This window comes from Amblyraja radiata, chromosome 35 (genome assembly GCF_010909765.2).
Source record: "Amblyraja radiata isolate CabotCenter1 chromosome 35, sAmbRad1.1.pri, whole genome shotgun sequence".
Classification (NCBI taxonomy): domain Eukaryota; kingdom Metazoa; phylum Chordata; class Chondrichthyes; order Rajiformes; family Rajidae; genus Amblyraja; species Amblyraja radiata.
Genome location: NC_045990.1, coordinates 8,147,051 through 8,173,287, shown reverse-complemented (window position 1 = coordinate 8,173,287; position 26,237 = coordinate 8,147,051). Strand labels below are relative to the sequence as shown.

Here is a 26,237-nt window from a genome sequence, read left to right as displayed (position 1 = left end):
ATAGTCGGAATGGGTGGAATTGCTCCGAGAGCCAGCATCGACTCGATGGGCTGAATGGCCTCCTTCAATGTTTCGAGAAAATATGAGCCAACTGCTAAACCTAGATATCTGCCCAAAACACATAAAATCATTTTATATTGAATGTTCGTCATCGATGTCTAGATAACAAACCACTTTTTCCAGTGAGGTTGTTCTGTGAAATCGAGCTGCTTATTTCTACATTTACACAAACAATAACATCTTATCTCGAAGACAGCAAACAGCCAAATATATATTGTACCCACACTGGACACCATCTCTGCCATTTATTGTAAGCCTGTGGTGATCTGAAGCAGACAACATGGGTTGATTTAAAAGCTCCCTGAAAGTGGCAACACATGTGGACAGAGTGGTAAAGAAAGCATAAGTTATACATGCCTTCATCGGTCAATAGGTAGGTTCAAAGGTTCTATTATTGTCACATACACCAATTGGTGTAGTGAAATTCAAGTTGCCATTGCAGCACATTAATAAGAATACAACATAACATTATAAAGGAATTTAACATTAAACATAAAAAACATCCCCCCACAATGGTTCCCACTGTGAGGGAAGGCACAAAGTCCAGTCCCCATCCCCTTGTCCACCCATAGTCGGGCCTATTTAGGCCTCCGCAGTCGGGGGCCTGATATTTCTGGTCCTTCTCGCCTGGTGATGGTGCTCCGGCGTCGGGGGAACCCTCTCAGCGGCTTGGGATACCTGGAACTGCCGCTTCCTTACCGGAGACCGCGGCGATCTCGGCGAAAGATTGTCGTGTCGTTTATGATGTTAAAGACAGCGCTGCCGCCCGCGGCTGGCCGCTCCACAGACCCGCAGCTCCGTGATGTTCCAATCGGCGGACACGGCATGTGATGTTCCAGCGCGGCGACCCGGGCAAGGCATCACCCGCTCCGGCGCTGTGCCGCCCCCGAAGCCGTGGTTCTGGCCGGTCCCCTCAGGAAAAGCCGCTCCAGGCCTTATGGTAGGCCGCAAGGACGGGTCGAAGATGCTGCTCGGAGGAAAGCCGCCTCTCCGACCAGGCAGGGACTAGGAAAAGCAGTCCCCCCCCCCCCCCCCCACCACATAAAAGACTAGACCTCCAAAACAAAACACTATTTTAACATACTAAAAATTTTTTTAAGTGAAAACACGGACAGCCACACCCAACTGGACGGCAGCCAACTGAGAAAGAGTGGTATAGATGGTGTATGGTTACCTTGTCTTCATCGGTCAGGGCATCGAGTATCAGAGTCATGATGCAGATTGATCGGACTTTGGTGTGGCCTCATTTGGAGTGTTGCGTGCAATTGCTGTCACCCCATTACAGGAAGGATGTGAAGCCTTTGAGGAGGTGCAGAAGAAATCTGCCAGTATGCTGCCTGGAGTAGCCATAAGGGGAGGTTGGGCAGACGTGGACTGTTTTCGCTGGTACATCGGAGGTAGAGCGGAGTCCTGATAGAAGTGTTTTAAAATAAGGAGTGACACAGACAATAGACAAGAGACAATAGACAATAGGTGCAGGAGTAGGCCATTCGGCCCTTCGAGCCAGCACCGCCAATCAATGTGATCATGGCTGATCATCCCCAATCAGTTCTTCGTGCCGGCCTTCTCCCCATATCTCCTGACTCCGCGATCTTTAAGAGCCCTATCTAGTTTTCTCTTGAAAGCATCCAGAGAACCAGCCTCCACCGCCCTCTGAGGCAGAGAATTCCACAGACTCACAGCTGTCTGTTGATCCTTCGATCCCACGACTCGTTTTCCACATCTCAGGATGGGAGTCCATTGCCTTCAGCCCATCTACCGCCCATTGTCAATGTCAACGCTCTTCTTGGTTTCTTGGTCCTCCAAAATATTCCAAATGGAATTTAAACTGGAGGTGGTGAAGGGAGGGCTTAAGCCAGAAAGGGTTATTGGGAAGAAAGTGCTACTTTAAATTTAGTTGCTGGGCTCATGCCTGTATTGGGTTGTTGTTGTTTGATTTCAGGTGCAAAATTGGGGAACAAAAGTCTAACTGCTTTGTTTTGTTTCTTCTAGTTCTCATGAGCTGTGGTGTCTGCATGGTCGTTCGATCCCAGAAGACCCAGTGTGAACCAGGCTATCAAGTTGATCCAAATAGCAACAATCAGTGTACAGGTGAGGGCTAAACTGCCTCAGGTAATTGCTGTGTGCTGGGGAAAGCAGCCAGGTGTATGATTTTCATGAATGTATACAGTGGCGGACTGGGTCTAAAAATATTGGTTGCCAGGAGACAAAGGGGGCCCACTTCATCAGGGGCCCACTTGATATAGGGGGCCCACTTCATGAGGGGCCCACTTGCCATCGGGCAAGCTGACACCCTGGCCAGTCCGCCACTGAATGTATATGTTCATACGTGTGGGTAAATGAGCCTGTGTGTGTACACGTGCATTTCTAATGCTTCCATTTAAGTGTATATATATATATAAATATATAAATATATATATATATATATATAAATATATAATATATAAATATATAGATATATAAATATATAAATATATATATATATATATATATATATAAATGTGTGTAAGGAGGGTCTCGACCCGAAACGTCACCCATTCCTTCTTCCCAGAGATGCTGCTTGTCCCACTGAGTTACTCCAGCTTTTTGTGTCTATCTTCTGTATAAATGTGTGCATAGTTTGTTCATAAGATTGATACAAGAACATATAGCAGCGAGAGCAGACCCTTCGGCCCCCCATTACTGCTTGCCCGTTCAATGCGATATCGGCCGGTCTTTTACCACAGAGCCACTTTCCCCGCAGATCCCTAGATCACCTCATTGTCCAATAGCCTATGGATCACTGGTACACAAAAATGCTGGAGAAACTCAGCGGGTGCAGCAGCATCTATGGAGCGAAGGAAATAGGCAACGTTTCGGGCCGAAACCCTTCTTCCTTCCTTCTCCCCGCCAGCCCCTATCAGTCTGAAGAAGGGTTTTGGCCCGAAACGTTGCCTATTTCCTTCGCTCCATAGATGCTGCTGCACCCGCTGAGTTTCTCCAGCATTTTTGTGTACCTTTGATTTTACAACATCTGCAGTTCCATCTTAAACACATAAAGTCTCATTGTGCTCAGTCACAGCCCTTAGGGGCGAGAATTGCAACCATTACCACTTCCCTGGGTGAAGGGGATTCCTCTCTGTCCAGGATAGCCACCCCTCACATGTAGCGCAGAGCAAACAATGATAAGATGGTGAAGACTTTTCCCTCTTTACACAGATGTCAACGAATGTGCAAGCAATCAATGTGGAGCCGGCTTCCAGTGTACCAACACTCCAGGATCCTACACCTGTCAATGCAAGACTGAGTTTACAACTATCATTTCATGTTCATGTCCAAGAAGCAAAGTTGAAGGTAAGGACATGCAATAAGAATAAAATGAAGAGTGAATCTCAAGGTTTGGTTTAATTTAGTTTCGAGATACAGCGCGGAAACAGGCCCTTCGGCCCATCGAGTCCGCACCGACCAGCGATCCCCGCACACAAACACCATCCTACACACACACTAGGGACAATTTACACTTAGACCAAGTCAATTTACTGACATACCTTTGTGTCTTTGGACTGTGGGAAGAAACCAAAGATCTCGGAGTAAACCCACACAGGTCACAGGGAGAACGTACAAACTCCGTGCAGACAGCATCTGTAGGTGGCATCGAACCCGAGTCTCCGACGCTGCATGCGCTGTAAGGCAGCAACTCTACCGCTGCACCAGATGCAAATAATGAATGCATCGATTGGACATGGAGTGATGCACGGAGTGTGGCCATGGATCGTAATGTGTGTGGATTGGGAGATGGAGATGTGGACCAGGCGGTGCCCTTGGAAGCAACGGTCATGTGGTAACGTCCAGATAGGCAGAGTTAGAGCTGGGATTTTAGTTTAGTTTAGATTAGAGATACAGCATGGAAGCAAGCCATTCTGTCCACCGAGTCTATGCTGACCATCGATCACCTGCTCATACGAGTGAACACTATGTTATCCCACTTTCTCATTCACTCCCTACACACTAGGGGCAACGTTACAGATGGCATTTACATTACAAACCCGCATGTCTTTGGGATGTGGAAGGAAACCAGAGCACCCGGAGACAACACAGAGGGAGAACGGGCAAACTCCACATAGACAGCACCCGAGGTCAGGATTAAACCCGCACCGCTGCAGTACTACCAGGCACATGACTCGACCCCACCCTTGTGCCAAGTGCAGCTGAATCTATGCTTTGTGGCCTCGACTAAGTTGAACAGCCACAAGATAGGAGAGTCTAAAACAAGGCATATGTTGAGAAGGAACAACTTTTCCGCACAGTGAGAGTGGAACGAGCTGCCAGAGGGAGTGGTTGAGGTGGGACAAATACTACATCAGACACTTTGACAGGTACATGGACATGGAAGGATTAGAAGGGGTATGGTTCAGGCATAGCTAAGTAGGCCTAAACAACTAGCTCAGCATGGATGCCTCCGAGGATCCGAGGATCCTCCAGTGCTTCTACTCAGCGGCTGTGGAAAGCATCTTGTCCGGAAATATTACCATCTGGTTTGGGAATTGCTTTGCCCAGGACAAGAAGGCTCTGTTGAGAGTAGTGCATTCGGCCGAACGCACTATGGGAACTCCACTCGCCCCCCTGCAGGAACTATACATCAGGAAGTGCAACTCCAGAGCCAATAAAATCATGGGAGACCCCTTCCACCCCTGCAACGGACTGTTCCAGCTGCTACGGTCAGGCAAACGCCTCCGTTGCCTTGCTGTGAGAACGGAGAGGTTGAGAAGGAGTTTCTTCCCAGAGGCCATTCGGACTGTAAACTCCTATCTCACCAGGGACTAACTTTGCTGAACCTTTTTCCTTCCGCCCACAATATTTAATATGTAAAAGAATATGTGATTCGGTTTGTAGTTTGTTTGGTTGTTTGTCTTTTTGCACAAAGTCCGCCAGCATTGCCACTTTTCATTTCACTGCACATCTCGTATGTGTATGTGACGAATAAACTTGACTTGACTTGATGACTTGGTCTGTTTGGGTGCTATATTGCTCGGTGACACGATGACTCCGTGGAGGTGGTTAATAATGTGGGGTAAGTCCATGCCGGGCAGAGAGTGGATGAAGAGCAACAGGGATGTGAGAGTGAGCTTCTGTCACACTCCGTGCATCACTCTCTCATCAGGCATCATTATAGAATCACCACATTGGTACTTCTGTTCACAGAGACCAGTCCTGGCGATCACACCAGGTTAACAACAAGTAAACAATGTGATTCTGTTGTTAATGATTGTCACTGTTTACCCAGATATCGATGAGTGTAAATCCTCGCCCTGTCACCATAACGCAACTTGTACCAACACGCTGGGTTCCTACCAGTGCGACTGCAACGCAGGGTTTAGCGCATCAGCTTCATCCACCAGACTCCGTGCAAATAAGACCTGTGAAGGTGAGGACAGGAAGAGTCAACCACATTGGTGCATTGGTCACGTGGGCTTGACCTGGTGAGGACACCAGATCTCCTTCCCTGGAGATGTGAGAGAAAACGATGGTATATTTGTGACAACTAGTTTGGGTGGTGGTGTTCCCAGTGCCTGAAGCCCTCTTCCTACTTGGTGATAATGGTCACAGGTTTGGAAGGGGCTGTTGGAGCAACCAAGGCAAGTAAATAAATGGCTGTCTTCCAAGGATATTTCCTGCGGCATTCTAGAGTCACCACATCGGTGTTTCTGGTCATAGAGACCAATCCTAGTGATCTCACCAGGTTAATGATTGTCACTGTTTACACAGATATCGATGAGTGTGAATCCCCGCCCTGTCACCATAACACAACTTGTAACAACATGCTGGGTTCCTACCAGTGCGACTGCAACGCAGGGTTTCAGACATCAGCTTCGTCCATCGGACTCCGTGCAAATAAGACCTGTGAAGGTGAGGACTCTAAGAGTCAACCACATTGGCGCGTTGGTCACGTGCCCTCGACCTTGTGATGACACCAGATTTTCCTCCCTGGAGACATGAGAAAAATCCAACAGGTTTTCACGGCAACTTGTTCATCTTTGTGAGCACCACCTACCAATGATTAGATGTTTTCCAAATGTCCGCCACTGTGGTGGGATTTAAATTCCAGTTTTGGAGATGATTATTGTGCTGATTTTACCCTTGTGCCACCAACATACTATGGCCAGACACCAGAGTCCTTGTGTAACGGAGAACAACGTTTACAATTGTGAAGGGTTTTCACTGTTGTCACTATTTACACAGATATCGATGAGTGTGGATCCTCGCCCTGTCACCATAACGCAACTTGTACCAACACACTGGGTTCCTACCAGTGCAACTGCAGCACAGGGTTTCAGGCATCAGCTTCGTCCATCGGACTCCGTGCAAATAAGATCTGTGAAGGTGAGGACTTTGGGAGAGATTGGTACTCTGATCATGTCGGCTAGAGATGGTTACATTAACGGATTTCCTTCTAGGGAGGGGATTAGAGAAACCAATGGGTTTTCATGACATTTTGTTCATTTTACGAGCGCTATCACTGATGATTATTTTTCTAAATTCCCGTTGGAGTAGAGGGATTGAATTCCAGTTTTGTAGATGACTTTTGTGATTTTAACCCTGCATCACTGTGTGAAAGATACATCTTCTAGATGCGCTGGGATGCATCCTCAGTGATGTCACCTGGGGTCATCGGGTGTTTCGGGTCTCACAACATCAGACACCCTCGCCCAGGCGACCCAGCCGAGGTTGATCAAACCCCGACTTGCGTCCCAGCAGCAACCGCCGACGGATCAGCCCTCTTAATCCAAACTTTCTCCGCGGCTTCGCTTGCGGATTGAATGGCCCTCTTCTTTGCCAGCCCCGTAACGCCCAACTAGTTGAGGACTTTGCAGAGTGAGTGTCCTGCAAAGCCTCTACAGCCCACCTCTATGGGCTCATACCAGGTTCCTTGGATGGAGACAGTGTCATGCTGAGGAACATGTCCCATCGGGTCAGCAGTGCCAGCTGCCGTGGTCACTCCTGTCCCAAGCTCCAGCCTAGGCTCAGCTCACTACTAAACACTGGGAAACAATGCCACCTCTGGGAACTGGTCCAAGCAGCTGTAGCTGGTGGGCTCACTATAGTCCCAGTTCCCTGGTCCCACATGGTGCAAGGCCGTACCTGCACTTCTCGTTCCGTGCAGGGGGGGGAGCAATTTGCGGAGGTCCAGATGTGGCCAGACCCGGTCTGGGCTCGGAGCCACGTTATAGATTAATGGAGTAGTGGACACCCTGTGTCTGCAACCACCCCATGTCACCCACACCAGCCACACCGTGACATGGTTCTTTACACAACTGCCCTGATAGACAAGGCTGGGTTACTGCTCAACCTTTCCACTCTCACCGACAGACAGCTTCCAGTCCAATGGAATCGAGGGCAATCATCGCAGCTTCTGGCTTGTCCAAGGCCATTTGGTTCCTCAATTCCCTTTGATCCAGGAAGATCTGTTCCTTAACTCCATCCACCTGTCTTTCTCCCTCAACCTTTCACTTAATCCTTTGTCCCAACGAGGGTCTGCTCTGTGTTTAAGGCACACGCCGGTATGTTGCTGTATCCAGACAATAGACAATAGGTGCAGGAGTAGGCCATTCGGCCCCTCGACCTAGCACCGCCATTCACTGGCTGATCATCCACAATCAGTACCCTGTTCCTGCCTTCTCACCATATCCTCTGACTCAGCTTTCTTAAAGAGCTCTATCTAACTCTCTCTTGAAAGCATCCAGAGAATTGGCCTGAGGGAGAGAATTCCACAGATTCACAACCCTCTGTGTGAAAATGTTTTTCTTCATCTCTGTTCTAAATGGCTTACCTCTTATTCTTAAACTGTGGCCCCTGGTTCTGGACGCCCCCAGCATCAGGAACATGTTTCCTGCCTCTAGCGTGTCCAAACTCTGAATAATCTTATATGTTTCAATAAGATGCCCTATCATCCTTCCAAATTCCAGAGTGTACAAGCCCAGCCGCTCCATACTATCAACATAGTTACAGAGTGCAACAGGGAACAAACTATGTTACTATTATGAAGGGTTTTCACTGTTCCCACAGATGTTGACGAATGCAAATCCGCACCCTGTGGCAAAAACACGTTTTGTGTCAACACGCCAGGTTCCTACCAATGCAACTGCGTCGCAGGGTTTCATGCATCAGCTGCGACCACTGGCATCGGTGCAGAGGACTGTGAAGGTTGGGATGTTTTGTTTTGTTTCGAGATACAGCGCGGAAACAGGCCTTTCGGACCACCCAGTCACCACTATTCAGTCACGGCTGATCTATCTTTCCCTCTCAACCCCATTCTCTTGCCTTCTACCCAAAAACCTGACACTTGTGCTAATGAAGAACCTATCAATCTCCCCTTTAAAAAACTCAAAGACTTGGCCACTAGTGGAAACAGCCTCTCCATATTCTTTCCATCCAGGCCTTTCATTCTTCAGTAAGTTTCATTGAGATGCCCCCATCATCCACCTAAACTCAAACAAGTACAGACTTACAAACGGTGGGTTCTGCCAGAGCAGCGAGTGTGTTGGTGGTGAGGAACTGGTTGTTTCTCTGCTCAAGGAACTGAATATTAGTTGCTCACAAGGTGAGGTCCATGATTTAGACCCAGTAATGATGTAGGACCGGCAAAGTATTTCCAAATAGGGTTGTGCATGACTTGGAGTGGAACCTGTGGTTGGTGGTGTTCCCAGTGCCTGAAACCCTTGTCCTGTTTGCTGATCAAGGTAAAAATGCCTGGAAGCAGCTGTTAGAGCAACCAAGGCTAGTAATCGACTGACTTCCAAGGACATTTCCTGCAGTATTTAAGCGTCACCACATTGGTTCTGGTTACATAGATCAGTCCTGGCGATCACACCAGGTTAACAACAAGTAAACAATGTGATTCTGTTGTTAATGATTGTCACTGTTTACACAGATATCGATGAGTGTAAATCCCCGCCCTGTCACCATAACGCAACTTGTAACAACATGCTGGGTTCCTACCAGTGCGACTGCAACGCAGGGTTTCAGACATCAGCTTCGTCCATCGGACTCCGTGCAAATAAGACCTGTGAAGGTGAGGACTCTAAGAGTCAACCACATTGGTGCGTTGGTCACGTGTCCTCGACCTTGTGATGACACCAGATTTTCCTCCCTGGAGACATGAGAAATTCCATCAGGTTTTCATGACAACTTGTTTCGTCTTTGTGAGCATCACTACCGATGATTAGATGTTTTCCAAACGTCCGCCACTGTGGTGGGATTTAAATTCCAGTTTTGGAGATGATTATTGTGCTGATTTTACCCTTGTGCCACCAACATACTATGGCCAGACACCAGAGTCCTTGTGTAACGGAGAACAACGTTTACAATTGCGAAGGGTTTTCACTGTTGTCACTGTTTACACAGATATCGATGAGTGTGGATCCTCGCCCTGTCACCATAACGCAACTTGTACCAACACACTGGGTTCCTACCAGTGCAACTGCAGCACAGGGTTTCAGGCATCAGCTTCGTCCATCGGACTCCGTGCAAATAAGATCTGTGAAGGTGAGGACTTTGGGAGAGATTGGTACTCTGATCATGTCGGCTAGAGATGGTTACATTAACGAATTTCCTTCTAGGGAGGGGATTAGAGAAACCAATGGGTTTTCATGACATTTTGTTCATTTTACGAGCGCTATCACTGATGATTATTTTTCTAAATTCCCGTTGGAGAAGAGGGATAGAATTCCAGTTTTGTAGATGACTATTGTGATTTTAACCCTGCATCACTGTGTGAAAGATACATCTTCTAGATGCGCTGGGATGCATCCTCAGTGATGTCACCTGGGGTCATCGGCTGTTTCGGGTCTCACATCAGACACCCTTCGCCCAGGCGACCCAGCCGAGGTTGATCAAACCCCGACTTGCGTCTCAGCAGCAACCGCCGACGGATCAGCCCTCTTAATCCAAACTTTCTCCGCGGCTTCGCTTGCGGATTGAATGGCCCTCTTCTTTGCCAGCCCCGTAACGCCCAACTAGTTGAGGACTTTGCAGAGTGAGTGTCCTGTAAAGCCTCTATAGCCCACCTCTATGGGCTCATACCAACACACTCACAGACAACAGAGTCCTCGTGCAACAGAGAACATCGCAGTGGCAGAATGGTGCAGCGATGGACTCTGGGTGCTGTCTGTATGGAGTTTGCACGTTCTCCCCGTGACCGCGCGGGTTTTCTCCGGGTACACCAGTTCTCTCCCACGCTTCAAAGATACGCAGGTTTGAAGATCTGTAAGGGTAAGGTCTTCACATCACCATGAAGTGGAGAATAAATCTCAAATTGGGAATGGGATTGTGAATGCTCCAGGATTGTTTTGCCGATCCCTGGAATGAAGGAATAATTTCCTGGCGGCTGCACTGTGCAAATCCCAAAAGAAATAACATAGGGTAGGGGTGGGTTGTGTCAGCTGGGTTCAATCTATCCAAAATAGGCCTTTTTCTTACTTTTCATTCTAAATATATTAGAGATTGGGAGATGAGTTTATGGACCAGCCAGGTTCCTTGGATGGAGACCGTGTCATGCTGAGGAACATGTCCCATCGGGTCAGCAGTGCTAGCTGCCGTGGTCACTCCTGTCCCAAGCTCCAGCCTAGGCTCAGCTCACTACTAAACACTGGGAAACAGATCGATGGAGCGGGGAGAGTCCTTGGAAGCAGGGGACGGTACAATGCCACCTCTGGGAACTGGTCCAAGCAGCTGTAGCTGGTGGGCTCACTATAGTCCCAGTTCCCTGGTCCCACATGGTGCAAGGCCGTACCTGCACTTCTCGTTCCGTGCAGGGGGGGGAGCAATTTGCGGAGGTCCAGATGTGGCCAGACCCGGACTGGGCTCAGAGCCACGTTATAGATTAATGGAGTAGTGGACACCCTGTGTCTGCAACCACCCCATGTCACCCACACCAGCCACACCGTGACATGGTTCTTTACACAACTGCCCTGATAGAGAAGGCTGGGTTACTGCTCAACCTTTCCACTCTCACCGACAGACAGCTTCCAGTCCAATGGAATCGAGGGCAATCATCGCAGCTTCTGGCTTGTCCAAGGCCATTTGGTTCCTCAATTCCCTTTGATCCAGGAAGATCTGTTCCTTAACTCCATCCACCTGTCTTTCTCCCTCAACCTTTCACTTAATCCTTTGTCCCAACGAGGGTCTGCTCTGTGTTTAAGGCACACGCCGGTGTGTTGCTGTATCCAGACAATAGACAATAGGTGCAGGAGTAGGCCATTCGGCCCCGCGACCCAGCACCGCCATTCACTGTAATCATGGCTGATCATCCAAAATCAGTACCAAGTTCCTGCCTTCTCACCATATCCTCTGACTCAGCTTTCTTTAAGAGCTCCATCTAACTCTCTCTTGAAAGCATCCAGAGAATTGGCCTGAGGGAGAGAATTCCACAGATTCACAACCCTCTGTGTGAAAATGTTTTTCCTCATCTCTGTTCTAAATGGCTTACCTCTTATTCTTAAACTGTGGCCCCTGGTTCTGGACGCCCCCAGCATCAGGAACATGTTTCCTGCCTCTAGCGTGTCCAAACTCTGAATAATCTTATATGTTTCAATAAGATACCCTATCATCCTTCTAAAACTCCAGAGTGTACAAGCCCAGCCGCTCCATTCTATCAAAATAGTTACAGAGTGTAACAGGGAACAAACTGTCAGATTCAATTTTAATTGTCATTGTCAGTGTACAGTACAGAGACAACAAAATGCATTTAGCATCTCCCTGGAAGAGCGACATAGCAAATGATTTGAATAAATAATAATAAGTGTCCGGAGGGGGGCGGGTGATAGGCAGTCACCGAGGTACGTTGTTGATTAGAGTGACAGCCGCCGGGAAGAAGCTGTTCCTGGACCTGCTGGTTCGGCAACGGAGAGACCTGTAGCGCCTCCCGGATGGTAGGAGGGTAAACAGTCCATGGTTGGGGTTAGAGCAGTCCTTGGCGATGCTGAGCACCCTCCGCAGACAACGCTTGCTTTGGACAGACTCAATGGAGGGGAGCGAGGAGCCGGTGATGCGTTGGGCAATTTTCACCACCCTCTGCAATGCCTTCTGGTTGGAGACAGAGCAGTTGCCATACCATACTGTGATGCAGTTGGTAAGGATGCTCTCGATGGTGCAGCGGTAGAGGTTCACCAGGATCTGAGGAGACAGATGGACCTTCTTCAGTCTCCTCAGGAAGAGACGCTGGTGAGCCTTCTTGATCAGAGTTGAGGTATTGTGGGTCCAAGAGAGGTCATCGGAGATGTTGACTGCCAGGAACCTGAAGCTAGAAACACATTCCACCTCCGTCCCATTAATGTGGATGGGGGTGTGCGTGCCGCCCCTGGACTTCCTGAAGTCTACAATGAGCTCCTTGGTCTTCTTGGAGTTAAGGGCCAGGTTGTTGTCAGCGCACCATGCTGCTAAGTGCTGGACCTCCTCCCTGTAGGCCGACTCATCGTTGTTGCTGATGAGGCCAATCACCGTTGTATCATCTGCATACTTGATGATGGTGTTAGTACCATGTACAGGTGTGCAGTCATAGGTGAAGAGGGAGTAGAAGAGGGGGCTCAGCACACAACCCTGTGGAACGCCGGTGTTCAGGGTGAGGGTTGAAGAGGTGTGCTTGTCTAACCTAACAGACTGGGGTCTGTTGGTTAGAAAGTCCAGTATCCAGTTGCAGAGGGAGGGGTCGATGCCCAGGTTACCGAGTTTGGTGATCAGTTTTGATGGTATAATGGTGTTGAATGCTGAGCTGTAATCGATGAACAGCATTCTTACGTAAGTGTCTCTGTTGTCGAGGTGGGAGAGGGCGGAGTGAAGTGCCGTTGAGATGGCATCCTCCGTACTCCTGTTCTTGCGGTAGGCAAACTGATAGGGATCCAGTGTGGGGGGTAGGCAGCTTTTGAGGTGTGCCAGGACCAGCCTCTCGAAGCACTTGGTGATGATGGGGGTAAGTGCAACTGGGCGGAAGTCGTTGAGGCTTGCCGCAGTGGAGTGTTTTGGCACTGGCACGATGGAGGTGGTTTTAAGGCACGTGGGGACAACTGCTTGGGCAAGTGACAGGTTGAAGATGTCAGTCCAGACGTCTGTCAGCTGCGCAGCACAGGCCCTGAGCACGCGCCCGGGGATGCCGTCAGGGCCAGCAGCTTTACGTGCATTAGTCCTACTCAGTGCCACGTATACGTCGTAGGGGGTGAGTGTGAGGGGTTGGTGATCGGCAGGTAGCACAGCCTTGATGGCTGTCTCTAGATTGTCCCTGTCGAAGCGGCCATAGAAGTGATTAAGCTCCTCAAGGAAGGAGGCGTCGCTGGATGTGGGGGTGGTGTTGGAGGGTCTGTAGTCCGTGATGGCCTGGATGCCTTGCCACATGCGTCGGGGGTCGGAGTTGTTGTTGAAGTGCTCCTCAATCCTGAGCTTATGGCAGTGCTTGGCCTTCTTGATGCCCCTCTTCAGGTTAGCCCTGGCTGAACAGTAGGCTCGAGCATCGCCTGACCTGAAAGCGGTGTCCTGTGCTTTCAGCAGTAGCCTGACCTCGCTGTTCATCCATGGCTTCTGATTCGGGAATATGGTCACCTGTTTGAGGGAGGTGACACTATTGATGGTGGAGTTTATAAAGTCCAGAACAGAGGATGTGTAGGAATCAATGTCCGTGTGGGAGTCAAGGGTGGCCTGGGCTGCAAACGCCTTCCAGTCAGTGTTTCCAAAGCATTGCTGAAGTGTGAAGTCCGCTTCCTCTGACCAGACTTTAACTGTCCTCACAGTTGGTTTAACCCGTCTGATGAGTGGGGAGTACTTAGGGAGCAGGAACAATGAGACGTGATCAGACTGACCAAGGTGGGGGAGGGGGTTGGCTTTGTAAGCTTCAGCCATGTTGGTGTAGACTTTGTCCAGTGTCTTGTCTACTCTAGTGGGGAAGGAGACATGTTGGTGGAATTTGGGGAGTACAGTCTTCAGGTTAGAGTGATTGAAGTCACCCGCAACAGTGAAGGCTGCCTCGGGGTTGTGCGTCTGTTGATTGCTAATGGCAGTATGCAGCTCTTTCATTGCAAGCTTGGCATTAGCATCAGGAGGGATATAGGCTGCAGTCACAACAGTGGAGGTGAACTCTCTGAGCAGATAGAACGGTCTGCATCTAACCAAGAGGAACTCAAGGTTAGCTGAGCAGTGACTCTCGATGATGGTGGAGTCCGTGCACCATGCTTTATTTACATAAAGGCACAGACCCCCACCTCTGGTCTTACCGGAGTCTGATGTCCTGTCCGATCGGAGTAAATGACGCCCCGATAGCTGGATGGCGCTGTCAGGAACGTCAGTGTTGAGCCAAGTTTCCGTGAAGATCAGGATGTTGCAGTCCTTGATCCAGTTGTGGGAGGTGATCCTTAGCCGGAGTTCGTCCATTTTGTTTGCCAGTGAGCGCACGTTGGCGAGGAAAAGGCTAGGAATCGCTACCCTGTGTGGGGCTAGTTCTAACCTGGCCTTTAACCCACCTCTGCGTCCCCGGCGGTGTTTTCGTACGAGTCGCCGTCTGTTGGTGCTTCTGGTCGGCCGAGCTGGCTTGGTGCGCGCTGGTGTTCTGCCGCTCCGTTGCTCCGCGTCTCCGTGGCTCCGCAGGCGGTCTTCAGTCCCGCGGCTCTGCTGATGGTCTCCAGCCCCGTGGTTTACCTGGCGTTCTCCAGCCCAGCGGGTCGGGTGGTGTTCTCCAGCTGCGTGGGTCAGGTGAGGGCCGCGGGTCGGTTGGGCGCCGAGGTCGGGTGGGGGCCGCGGGTCGGGTGAGGGACGCGGGTCGGGTGAGGGCCGCGGGTCGGGTGAGGGCCGCGGGTCGGGTGAGGGCCGCGGGTCGGGTGGGGGCCGCGGGTCGGGTGAGGGCCGCGGGTCGGTTGGGCGCCGAGGTCGGGTGAGGGCCACGGGTCGGGTGAGGGCCACGGGTCGGGTGGGGCCGCGGTCGGGTGGGGGCCACGGGTCGGGTGGGGCCGCGGGTCGGGGTGGGGGCCGAGGTGTCGGGTGGGTGCCGCGGGTCGTGTGGGGCCGCGGGTCGTGTGGGGGCCGCGGGTCGGGTGGGGGCCGCGGGTCGGTTGGGGGCCGAGGGTCGGGTGGGGGCCGAGGGGTCGGGTGAGGGGCCGGAGGGTCGGTGGGGGCCGCGGGTCGGTGGGGCCGCGGGTCGGGTGTGGGCCGAGTCTGGTGAGGGCCGCGGTCGGTTGGGCGCCGAGGTCGGGTGAGGGCCCACGGGTCGGGTGAGGGCCACGGGTCGGGTGGGGGCCGCGGGTCGGGTGAGGGCCGCGGGTCGGTTGGGCGCCGAGGTCGGGTGAGGGCCACGGGTCGGGTGAGGGCCACGGGTCGGGTGGGGGCCGCGGGTCGGGTGGGGGCCGAGGGTCGGGTGGGGGCCGCGGGTCGGGTGGGGGCCGCGGGTCGGGTGGGGGCCGAGGGTCGGGTGGGGGCCGAGGGTCGGGTGAGGGCCGAGGGTCGGGTGGGGGCCGAGGGTCGGGTGGGGGCCGAGGGTCGGGTGAGGGCCGAGGGTCGGGTGAGGGCCGCGGGTCGGGTGGGGGCCGAGGGTCGGGTGGGGGCCGAGGGTCGGGTGAGGGCCGAGGGTCGGGTGGGGGCCGCGGGTCGGGTGGGGGCCGCGGGTCGGGTGGGGGCCGAGGGTCGGGTGGGGGCCGCGGGTCGGGTGGGGGCCGCGGGTCGGGTGGGGGCCGCGGGTCGGGTGGGGGCCGAGGGTCGGGTGGGGGCCACGGGTCGGGTGGGGGTCGAGGGTCGGGTGGGGGTCGAGGGTCGGGTGGGGGCCGAGGGTCGGGTGGGGGCCGCGGGTCGGGTGGGGGCCGCGGGTCGGGTGGGGGCCGAGGGTCGGGTGGGGGCCGCGGGTCGGGTGGGGGCCGCGGGTCGGGTGGGGGCCGAGGGTCGGGTGGGGGCCGAGGGTCGGGTGGGGGCCGCGGGTCGGGTGGGGGCCGCGGGTCGGGTGGGGGCCGCGGGTCGGGTGGGGGCCGAGGGTCGGGTGGGGGCCGCGGGTCGGGTGGGGGCCGCGGGTCGGGTGGGGGCCGAGGGTCGGGTGGGGGCCGAGGGTCGGGTGGGGGCCGAGGGTCGGGTGGGGGCCGCGGGTCGGGTGGGGGCCGCGGGTCGGGTGGGGGCCGAGGGTCGGGTGGGGGCCGCGGGTCGGGTGGGGGCCGAGGGTCGGGTGGGGGCCGCGGGTCGGGTGGGGGCCGAGGGTCGGGTGGGGGCCGCGGGTCGGGTGGGGGCCGAGGGTCGGGTGGGGGCCGCGGGTCGGGTGGGGGCCGCGGGTCGGGTGGGGGCCGCGGGTCGGGTGGGGGCCGAGGGTCGGGTGAGGGCCGCGGGTCGGTTGGCGGTCTCCAACCCCGCGACTCACCTGGCGGTCTCCAGTCGGGTGCTCTGTTGCTCTGATGAGCTCAGACGGAAGACAGAGATCGCCCAGAAAGTTGTTGCAGCCGCAGGAACCGAAGTCCAGAAGTTCCTATTTGTTCGCTAAGTCCAGAAGTTCGCTATTTTTCCCATTCTAGGGCGACACTGGGCGTCGCGGTGTGCCTGCGCCGCCGCCATTTTACAACTGTGTTACTATTATGAAGGGTTTTCACTGTTCCCACAGATGTTGACGAATGCAAATCCGCACCCTGTGGCAAAAACACGGTTTGTGACAACACGCCAGGTTCCTACCAATGCAACTGCGTCGCAGGGTTTCATGCATCAGCTGCGACCACTGGCATCGGTGCAGAGGACTGTGAAGGTTGGGACGTTTTGTTTTGTTTCGAGATACAGCGCGGAAACAGGCCTTTCGGACCACCCAGTCACCACTATTCAGTCACGGCTGATCTATCTTTCCCTCTCAACCCCATTCTCTTGCCTTCTACCAAAAAACCTGACACGTGTGCTAATGAAGAAGCTATCAATCTCCCCTTTAAAAAACTCAAAGACTTGGCCACTAGTGGAAACAGCCTCTCCATATTCTTTCATTCTTCAGTGAGTTTCATTGAGATGCCCCCATCATCCACCTAAACTCAAACAAGTACAGACCTACAAACGGTGGGTTCTGCCAGAGCAGCGAGTGTGTTGGTGGTGAGGAACTGGTTGTTTCTCTGCTCAAGGAACTGAATATTAGTTGCTCACAAGGTGAGGTCCATGATTTAGACCCAGTAATGATGTAGGACCGGCAAAGTATTTCCAAATAGGGTTGTGCATGACTTGGAGGGGAACCTGTGGGTGGTGGTGTTCCCAGTGCCTGAAGCCCTTGTCCTATTTGCTGATCAAGGTAAAAATGCCTGGAAGCAGCTGTTAGAGCAACCAAGGCAAGTAATCGACTGACTTCCAAGGACATTTCCAGCAGTATTTAAGCGTCACCACATTGGTTCTGGTTACATAGATCAGTCCTGGCGATCACACCAGGTTAACAACAAGTAAACAATGTGATTCTGTTGTTAATGATTGTCACTGTTTACACAGATATCGATGAGTGTAAATCCCCGCCCTGTCACCATAACGCAACTTGTACCAACACGCTGGGTTCCTACCAGTGCAACTGCAACGCAGGGTTTAACGCATCAGCTTCATCCACCGGACTCCGTGCAAATAAGACCTGTGAAGGTGAGGACAGGAACAGTCAACCACATTGGTGCGTTGGTCACGTGGGCTTGACCCGGTGAGGATACCAGATCTCCTTCCCTGGAGACGTGAGAGAAACTGATGGTATATTTGTGACAACTTGTTCATTTTTGTGAGCACCATTACTCATGATTAGTTGTTTCCCATATTCCTGCTGCTGTAATGGGATGTGAATACGAGTTTGTAGATGGAGACTGTGGTGACTTTATCCTGCACCACCAACATACTCTGACCAGACACAATGTCCTCAGGTAACAGGGAACAATGAGGTTTACCATTGTGAAGGGTCTCAAGTTGGCATTGGGGTTGCCTCCCCTTCATATTATCCCGCAGATTCCTGGAATTAACAAAGGATCTCATGGACGTTGTCCTCAGCCAAGGCCACAGGAAGGTCGTAGTGTTTTCAAAAAAAGCTGGGGTCACTTGGGATTTGTTGTCCACTGAGATTCAAAATTCAAACCTGGTTAGAGCCCAACCTGAGCCTGAGCCCAACCTGGAGTTGGGTCCTGCTGGAGGGGGGGTCACGTCAAATGGTTTAACTTGACTTTGGACATGGATGTGAATGTGTGGGGATTGGGAGATGGAGATGTGGACCAGGCTGTGCCCTTGGAAGCAACGGTCATGTGGTAACGTCCAGATAGGCAGAGTTAGAGCTGGGATTTTAGTTTAGGTTACATTAGAGATATCGCATGGAAGCAAGCCATTCTGTCCACCGAGTCTATGCTGACCATCGATCACCTGCTCACACGAGTGAACACTATGTTATCCCACTTTCTCATTCACTCCCTACACACTAGGGGCAACGTTACAGATGGCATTTACACTACAAACCCGCATGTCTTTGGGATGTGGAAGGAAACCAGAGCACCCGGAGACAACACAGAGGGAGAACGGGCAAACTCCACATAGACAGCACCCGAGGTCAGGATTAAACCCGCACCGCTGCAGTACTACCAGGCACATGACTCGACCCCACCCTTGTGCCAAGTGCAGCTGAATCTATGCTTTGTGGCCTCGACTAAGTTGAACAGCCGCAGGATAGGAGAGTCTAAAACAAGGCATACGTTGAGAAGGAACAACTTTTCCGCACAGAGTGAGAGTGGAACGAGCTGCCAGAGGGAGTGGTTGAGGTGGGACAAATACTACATCAGACACTTTGACAGGTACATGGACATGGAAGGATTAGAAGGGGTATGGTTCAGGCATAGCTAAGTAGGCCTAAACAACTAGCTCAGCATGGATGCCTCCGAGGATCCTCCAGTGCTTCTACTCAGATTCAGATTCAGATTCAATTTTAATTGTCATTGTCAGTGTATAGTACAGAGACAACAAAATGTTTTTAGCATCTCCCTGGAAGAGCGACATAGCAAATGATTTGAATAAATAATAATAAGTGTCCGGGGGGGGGTGATTGGCAGTCACCGAGGTACGTTGTTGAGTAGAGTGACAGCCGCCGGGAAGAAGCTGTACCTGGACTTGCTGGTTCGGCAACGGAGAGACCTGTAGCGCCTCCTGGATGGTAGGAGGGTAAACAGTCCATGGTTAGGGTGAGAGCAGTCCTTGGCGATGCTCAGCGCCCTCCGCAGACAATGCTTGCTTTGGACAGACTCAATGGAGGGGAGCGAGGAACCGGTGATGCGTTGGGCAATTTTCACCACCCTCTGCAATGCCTTCCGGTCGGAGACAGAGCAGTTGCCGTACCATACTGTGATGCAGTTGGTAAGGATGCTCTCGATGGTGCAGCGGTAGAAGTTCACCAGGATCTGAAGAGACAGATGGACTTTCTTCAGTCTCCTCAGGAAGAAGAGATGCTGGTGAGCCTTCTTGATCAGAGTTGAGGTATTGTGGGTCCAAGAAAGGTCATCGGAGATGTTGACTCCCAGGAACCTAAAGCTAGAAACACGTTCCACCTCCGTCCCGTTAATGTGGATGGGGGTGTGCGTGCCGCCCCTGGGCTTCCTGAAGTCTACAATGAGCTCCTTGGTCTTCTTGGAGTTAAGGGCCAGGTTGTTGTCAGCGCACCATGCTGCTAAGTGCTGGACCTCCCTGTACGCCGACTCATCGTTGTTGCTGATTAGGCCAATCACCGTTGTATCATCTGCATACTTGATGATGGTGTTAGTACCATGTACAGGTGTGCAGTCATAGGTGAAGAGGGAGTAGAGGAGGGGGCTCAGCACACAGCCCTGTGGAACGCCGGTGTTCAGGGTGAGGGTTGAAGAGGTGTGCTTGTCTAACCTAACAGACTGGGGTCTGTTTGTTAGAAAGTCCAGTATCCAGTTGCAGAGGGAGGGGTCGATGCCCAGGTTACCGAGTTTGGTGATCAGTTTTGATGGTATAATGGTGTTGAATGCTGAGCTGTAATCGATGAACAGCATTCTTACGTAAGTGTCTCTGTTGTCGAGGTGGTAGAGGGCGGAGTGAAGTGCCGTTGAGATGGCATCCTCCGTACTCCTGTTCTTGCGGTAGGCAAACTGATAGGGATCCAGTGTGGGGGGTAGGCAGCTTTTGAGGTGTGCCAGGACCAGCCTCTCGAAGCACTTGGTGATGATAGGGGTAAGTGCAACTGGGCGGAAGTCGTTGAGGCTTGCCGCAGTGGAGTGTTTTGGCACTGACACGATGGAGGTGGTTTTAAGGCACGTGGGGACAACTGCTTGGGCAAGTGACAGGTTGAAGATGTCAGTCCAGACGTCTGTCAGCTGCGCAGCACAGGCCCTGAGCACGCGCCCGGGGATGCCGTCAGGGCCAGCAGCTTTACGTGCATTAGTCCTACTCAGTGCCACGTATACGTCGTAGGGGGTGAGTGTGAGGGGTTGGTGATCGGCAGGTAGCACAGTCTTGATGGCTGTCTCTAGATTGTCCCTGTCGAAGCGGCCATAGAAGTGATTAAGCTCCTCAAGGAAGGAGGCGTCGCTGGATGTGGGGGTGGTGTTGGAGGGTCTGTAGTCCGTGATGGCCTGGATGCCTTGCCACATGCGTCGGGGGTCGGAGTTGTTGTTGAAGTGCTCCTCAATCCTGAGCTTATGGCAGTGCTTGGCCTTCTTGATGCCCCTCTTCAGGTTAGCCCTGGCTGAACTGTAGGCTCGAGCATCGCCTGACCTGAAAGCGGTGTCCCGTGCTTTCAGCAGTAGCCTGACCTCGCTGTTCATCCATGGCTTCTGATTCGGGAATATGGTCACCTGTTTGAGGGAGGTGACACTATTGATGGTGGAGTTTATAAAGTCCAGAACAGAGGATGTGTAGGAATCAATGTCCGTGTGGGAGTCAAGGGTGGCCTGGGCTGCAAACGCCTTCCAGTCAGTGTTTCCAAAACACTGCTGAAGTGTGAAGTCCGCTTCCTCTGACCAGACTTTAACTGTCCTCACAGTTGGTTTAACCCGTCTGATGAGTGGGGAGTACTTAGGGAGCAGGAACAATGAGACGTGATCAGACTGACCAAGGTGGGGGAGGGGGATGGCTTTGTAAGCTTCAGCCATGTTGGTGTAGACTTTGTCCAGTGTCTTGTCTACTCTAGTGGGGAAGGAGACATGTTGGTGGAATTTGGGGAGTACAGTCTTCAGGTTAGAGTGATTGAAGTCACCCGCAACAGTGAAGGCTGCCTCGGGGTTGTGCGTCTGTTGATTGCTAATGGCAGTATGCAGCTCTTTCATTGCAAGCTTGGCATTAGCATCAGGAGGGATATAGGCTGCAGTCACAACAGTGGAGGTGAACTCTCTGGGCAGATAGAACGGTCTGCATCTAACCAAGAGGAACTCAAGGTTAGCTGAGCAGTGACTCTCGATGATGGTGGAGTCCGTGCACCATGCTTTATTTACATAAATGCACAGACCCCCACCTCTGGTCTTACCGGAGTCTGATGTCCTGTCCGCTCGGAGTAAATTACGCCCCAATAGCTGGATGGCGCTGTCAGGAACGTCAGTGTTGAGCCAAGTTTCCGTGAAGATCAGGATGTTGCAGTCCTTGATCCAGTTGTGGGAGGTGATCCTTAGCCGGAGTTCGTCCATTTTGTTTGCCAGTGAGCGCACGTTGGCGAGGAAAAGGCTAGGAATCGCTACCCTGTGTGGGGCTAGCTCTAACCTGGCCTTTAACCCACCTCTGCGGCTGTGGAAAGCATCTTGCCCGGAAATATTACCATCTGGTTTTGGAATTGCTTTGCCCAGGACAAGAAGGCTCTGTTGAGAGTAGTGCGTTCAGCCGAACACACTATGGGAACTCCACCTGCAGGAACTATACATCAGAGCCAATAAATTCATGGGAGACCCCTTCCACCCCTTGCCATGCTGTGAGAATGGAGAGGTTGAGAAGGAGTTTCTTCCCAGAGGCCATTCGGACTGTAAACTCCTATCTCACCAGGGACTAACTTTACTGAACCTTTTTCCTTCCGCCCACAATATTTAATATGTAAAAGAATATGTGATTTTGTTTGTAGTTTGTTTGGTTGTTTGTCTTTTTGCACAAAGTCCGTGAGCATTGCCACTTTTTATTTCACTGCACATCTCGTATGTGTATGTGACGAATAAACTTGACTTGACTTGATGATTTGGTCTGTTTGGGTGCTATATTGCTCGGTGACACGATGACTCCATGGAGGTGGTTAATAATGTGGGGTAAGTCCATGCCGGGCAGAGAGTGGATGAAGAGCAACAGGGATGTGAGAGTGAGCTTCTGTCACACTCCGTGCATCACTCTCTCGTCAGGCATCGTTATAGAATCACCACATTGGTACTTCTGTTCACAGAGACCAGTCCTGGCGATCACACCAGGTTAACAACAAGTAAACAATGTGATTCTGTTGTTAATGATTGTCACTGTTTACACAGATATCGATGAGTGTAAATCCTCGCCCTGTCACCATAACGCAACTTGTACCAACACGCTGGGTTCCTACCAGTGCGACTGCAACGCAGGGTTTAACGCATCAGCTTCGTCCACCAGACTCCATGCAAATAAGACCTGTGAAGGTGAGGACAGGAAGTCAACCACATTGGTGCGTTGGTCACGTGGGCTTGACCTGGTGAGGACACCAGATCTCCTTCCCTGGAGATGTGAGAGAAAACAATGGTATATTTGTGACAACTAGTTTGGGTGGTGGTGTTCCCAGTGCCTGAAGCCCTCTTCCTACTTGGTGATAATGGTCACAGGTTTGGAAGGGGCTGTTGGAGCAACCAAGGCAAGTAAATAAATGGCTGTCTTCCAAGGATATTTCCTGCGGCATTATAGAGTCACCACATCGGTGTTTCTGGTCACAGAGACCAGTCCTAGTGATCTCACCAGGTTAATGATTGTCACTGTTTACACAGATATCGATGAGTGTGAATCCCCGCCCTGTCACCATAACACAACTTGTAACAACATGCTGGGTTCCTACCAGTGCGACTGCAACGCAGGGTTTCAGACATCAGCTTCGTCCATCGGACTCCGTGCAAATAAGACCTGTGAAGGTGAGGACTCTAAGAGTCAACCACATTGGCGCGTTGGTCACGTGTCCTTGACCTTGAGATGACACCAGATTTTTCTCCCTGGAGACATGAGAAAAATCCAACAGGTTTTCACGGCAACTTGTTCATCTTTGTGAGCACCACCTACTAATGATTAGATGTTTTCCAAATGTCCGCCGCTGTGGTGGGATTTAAATTCCAGTTTTGGAGATGATTATTGTGCTGATTTTACCCTTGTGCCACCAACATACTATGGCCAGACACCAGAGTCCTTGTGTAACGGAGAACAACGTTTACAATTGTGAAGGGTTTTCACTGTTGTCACTGTTTACACAGATATTGATGAGTGTGGATCCTCGCCCTGTCACCATAACGCAACTTGTACCAACACACTGGGTTCCTACCAGTGCAACTGCAGCACAGGGTTTCAGGCATCAGCTTCGTCCATCGGACTCCGTGCAAATAAGATCTGTGAAGGTGAGGATTTTGGGAGAGATTGATACTCTGATCATGTCGGCTGGAAATGATTTCCTTCCAGGGAGGGGAGTAGAGTAACCAATGGGTTTTCATGACATTTTGTTCATTTTACGAGCGCTATCACTGATGATTATTTTTCTAAATTCCCGTTGGAGAATAGGGATTGAATTCCAGTTTTGTAGATGACTATTGTGATTTTAACCCTGCATCACTGTGTGAAAGATACATCTTCATGATGCGCTGGGATGCATCCTCAGTGATGTCACCTGGGGTCATCGGGTGTTTCGGGTCTCACAACATCAGACACCCTCGCCCAGGCGACCCAGCCGAGGTTGATCAAACCCCGACTTGCGTCTCAGCAGCAACCGCCCACGGATCAGCCCTCTTAATCCAAACTTTCTCCGCGGCTTCGCTTGCGGATTGAATGGCCCTCTTCTTTGCCAGCCCCGTAACGCCCAACTAGTTGAGGACTTTGAGCAAAGCCTCTACAGCCCACCTCTACGGGCTCATACCAACACACTCACAGACAACAGAGTCCTCGTGCAGCAGAGAACATCGCAGTGGCAGAGTGGTGCAGCGATGGACTCTGGGTGCTGTCTGTATGGAGTTTGCACGTTCTCCCCATGACCGCGCGGGTTTTCTCCAGGTGCACCGGTTTTCTCCCACGCTCAAAGATACGCAGGTTTGAAGATCTGTGAGGGTAAGGTCTTCACATCACCATGAAGTGGAGAATAAATCTCAAATTGGGAATGGGATTGTGAATGCTCCAGGATTGTTTTGCCGATCCCTGGAATGAAGGAATAATTTCCTGGCGGCTGCACTGTGCAAATCCCAAAAGAAATAACATAGGGTAGGGGTGGGTTGTGTCAGCTGGGTTCAATCTATCCAAAATAGGCCTTTTTCTTACTTTTCATTCTAATTATATTAGAGATTGGGAGATGAGTTTATGGACCAGCCAGGTTCCTTGGATGGAGACAGTGTCATGCTGAGGAACATGTCCCATCGGGTCAGCAGTGCCAGCTGCTGTGGTCACTCCTGTCCCAAGCTCCAGCCTAGGCTCAGCTCACTACTAAACACTGGGAAACAGATCGATGGAGCGGGGAGAGTCCTTGGAAGCAGGGGACGGTACAATGCCACCTCTGGGAACTGGTCCAAGCAGCTGTAGCTGGTGGGCTCACTATAGTCCCAGTTCCCTGGTCCCACATGGTGCAAGGCCGTACCTGCACTTCTCGTTCCGTGCAGCGGGGAGAGCAATTTGCGGAGGTCCAGATGTGGCCAGACACGGTCAGGGCTCGGAGCCACGTTAAAGATTAATGGAGTAGTGGACACCCTGTGTCTGCAACCACCCCATGACACCCACACCAGCCACACCGTGACATGGTTCTTTACACAACTGCCCTGATAGAGAAGGCTGGGTTACTGCTCAACCTTTCCACTCTCACCGACAGACAGCTTCCAGTCCAATGGAATCGAGGGCAATCATCGCAGCTTCTGGCTTGTCCAAGGCCATTTGGTTCCTCAATTCCCTTTGATCCAGGAAGATCTGTTCCTTAACTCCATCCACCTGTCTTACTCCCTCAACCTTTCACTTAATCCTTTGTCCCAACGAGGGTCTGCTCTGTGTTTAAGGCACACGCCGGTATGTTGCTGCATCCAGACAATAGACAATAGGTGCAGGAGTAGGCCATTCGGCCCCTCGACCGAGCACCGCCATTCACTGGCTGAGCATCCACAATCAGTACCCTGTTCCTGCATATCCTCTGACTCAGCATATCCTCTGACTCAGCTTTCTTAAAGAGCTCTATCTAACTCTCTCTTGAAAGCATCCAGAGAATTGGCCTGAGGGAGAGAATTCCACAGATTCACAACCCTCTGTGTGAAAATGCTTTTCCTCATCTCTGTTCTAAATGATTTACCTCTTATTCTTAAACTGTGGCCCCTGGTTCTGGACGCCCCCAGCATCAGGAACATGTTTCCTGCCTCTAGCGTGTCCAAACTCTGAATAATCTTATATGTTTCAATAAGGTACCCTATCATCCTTCTAAAATTCCAGAGTGTACAAGCCCAGCCGCTCCATTCTATCAACATAGTTACAGTGCAACAGGGAACAAACTATGTTACTATTATGAAGGGTTTTCACTGTTCCCACAGATATTGACGAATGCAAATCCGCACCCTGTGGCAAAAACACGTTTTGTGACAACACGCCAGGTTCCTACCAATGCAACTGCGTCGCAGGGTTTCATGCATCAGCTGCGACCACTGGCATCGGTGCAGAGGACTGTGAAGGTTGGGACGTTTTGTTTTGTTTTGAGATACAGCGCGGAAACAGGCCTTTCGGACCACCCAGTCACCACTATTCAGTCACGGCTGATCTATCTTTCCCTCTCAACCCCATTCTCTTGCCTTCTACCCAAAAACCTGACACTTGTGCTAATGAAGAACCTATCAATCTCCCCTTTAAAAAACTCAAAGACTTGGCCACTAGTGGAAACAGCCTCTCCATATTCTTTCCATCCAGGCCTTTCATTCTTCAGTGAGTTTCATTGAGATGCCCCCATCATCCACCTAAACTCAAACAAATACAGACCTACAAACGGTGGGTTCTGCCAGAGCAGCGAGTGTGTTGGTGGTGAGGAACTGGTTGTTTCTCTGCTCAAGGAACTG

General features: G+C 51.7%; 1 protein-coding gene across 1 annotated transcript; it reads left to right on the top strand.

Moving 5' to 3' along the window:
• The first annotated feature begins 862 nt into the window (after positions 1-862).
• LOC116991858 (adhesion G protein-coupled receptor E2-like) lies at positions 863-17,358 on the top strand. Its single transcript, XM_033050833.1, has 12 exons — positions 863-1,000; positions 1,346-1,457; positions 2,053-2,151; positions 3,259-3,393; positions 5,324-5,464; positions 5,806-5,946; positions 6,280-6,420; positions 8,104-8,241; positions 8,969-9,109; positions 9,442-9,582; positions 16,646-16,783; positions 17,306-17,358. The coding sequence occupies exons 1-12, from the start codon at positions 863-865 to the stop codon at positions 17,356-17,358; spliced, it is 1,518 nt and encodes a 505-aa protein (XP_032906724.1).
• The last annotated feature ends 8,879 nt before the right edge of the window (positions 17,359-26,237 follow it).

Coding starts and splice junctions, on each gene's coding strand:
- LOC116991858 (XM_033050833.1), top strand. CDS start 863: ATGTTCCAATCGGCGGACACGGCATGTGATGTTCCAGCGCGGCGACCC. Junction 5,465..5,805: donor TGCAAATAAGACCTGTGAAG/GTGAGGACAGGA, acceptor CTGTTTACACAG/ATATCGATGAGTGTGAATCC. Junction 9,583..16,645: donor TGCAAATAAGATCTGTGAAG/GTGAGGACTTTG, acceptor CTGTTCCCACAG/ATGTTGACGAATGCAAATCC.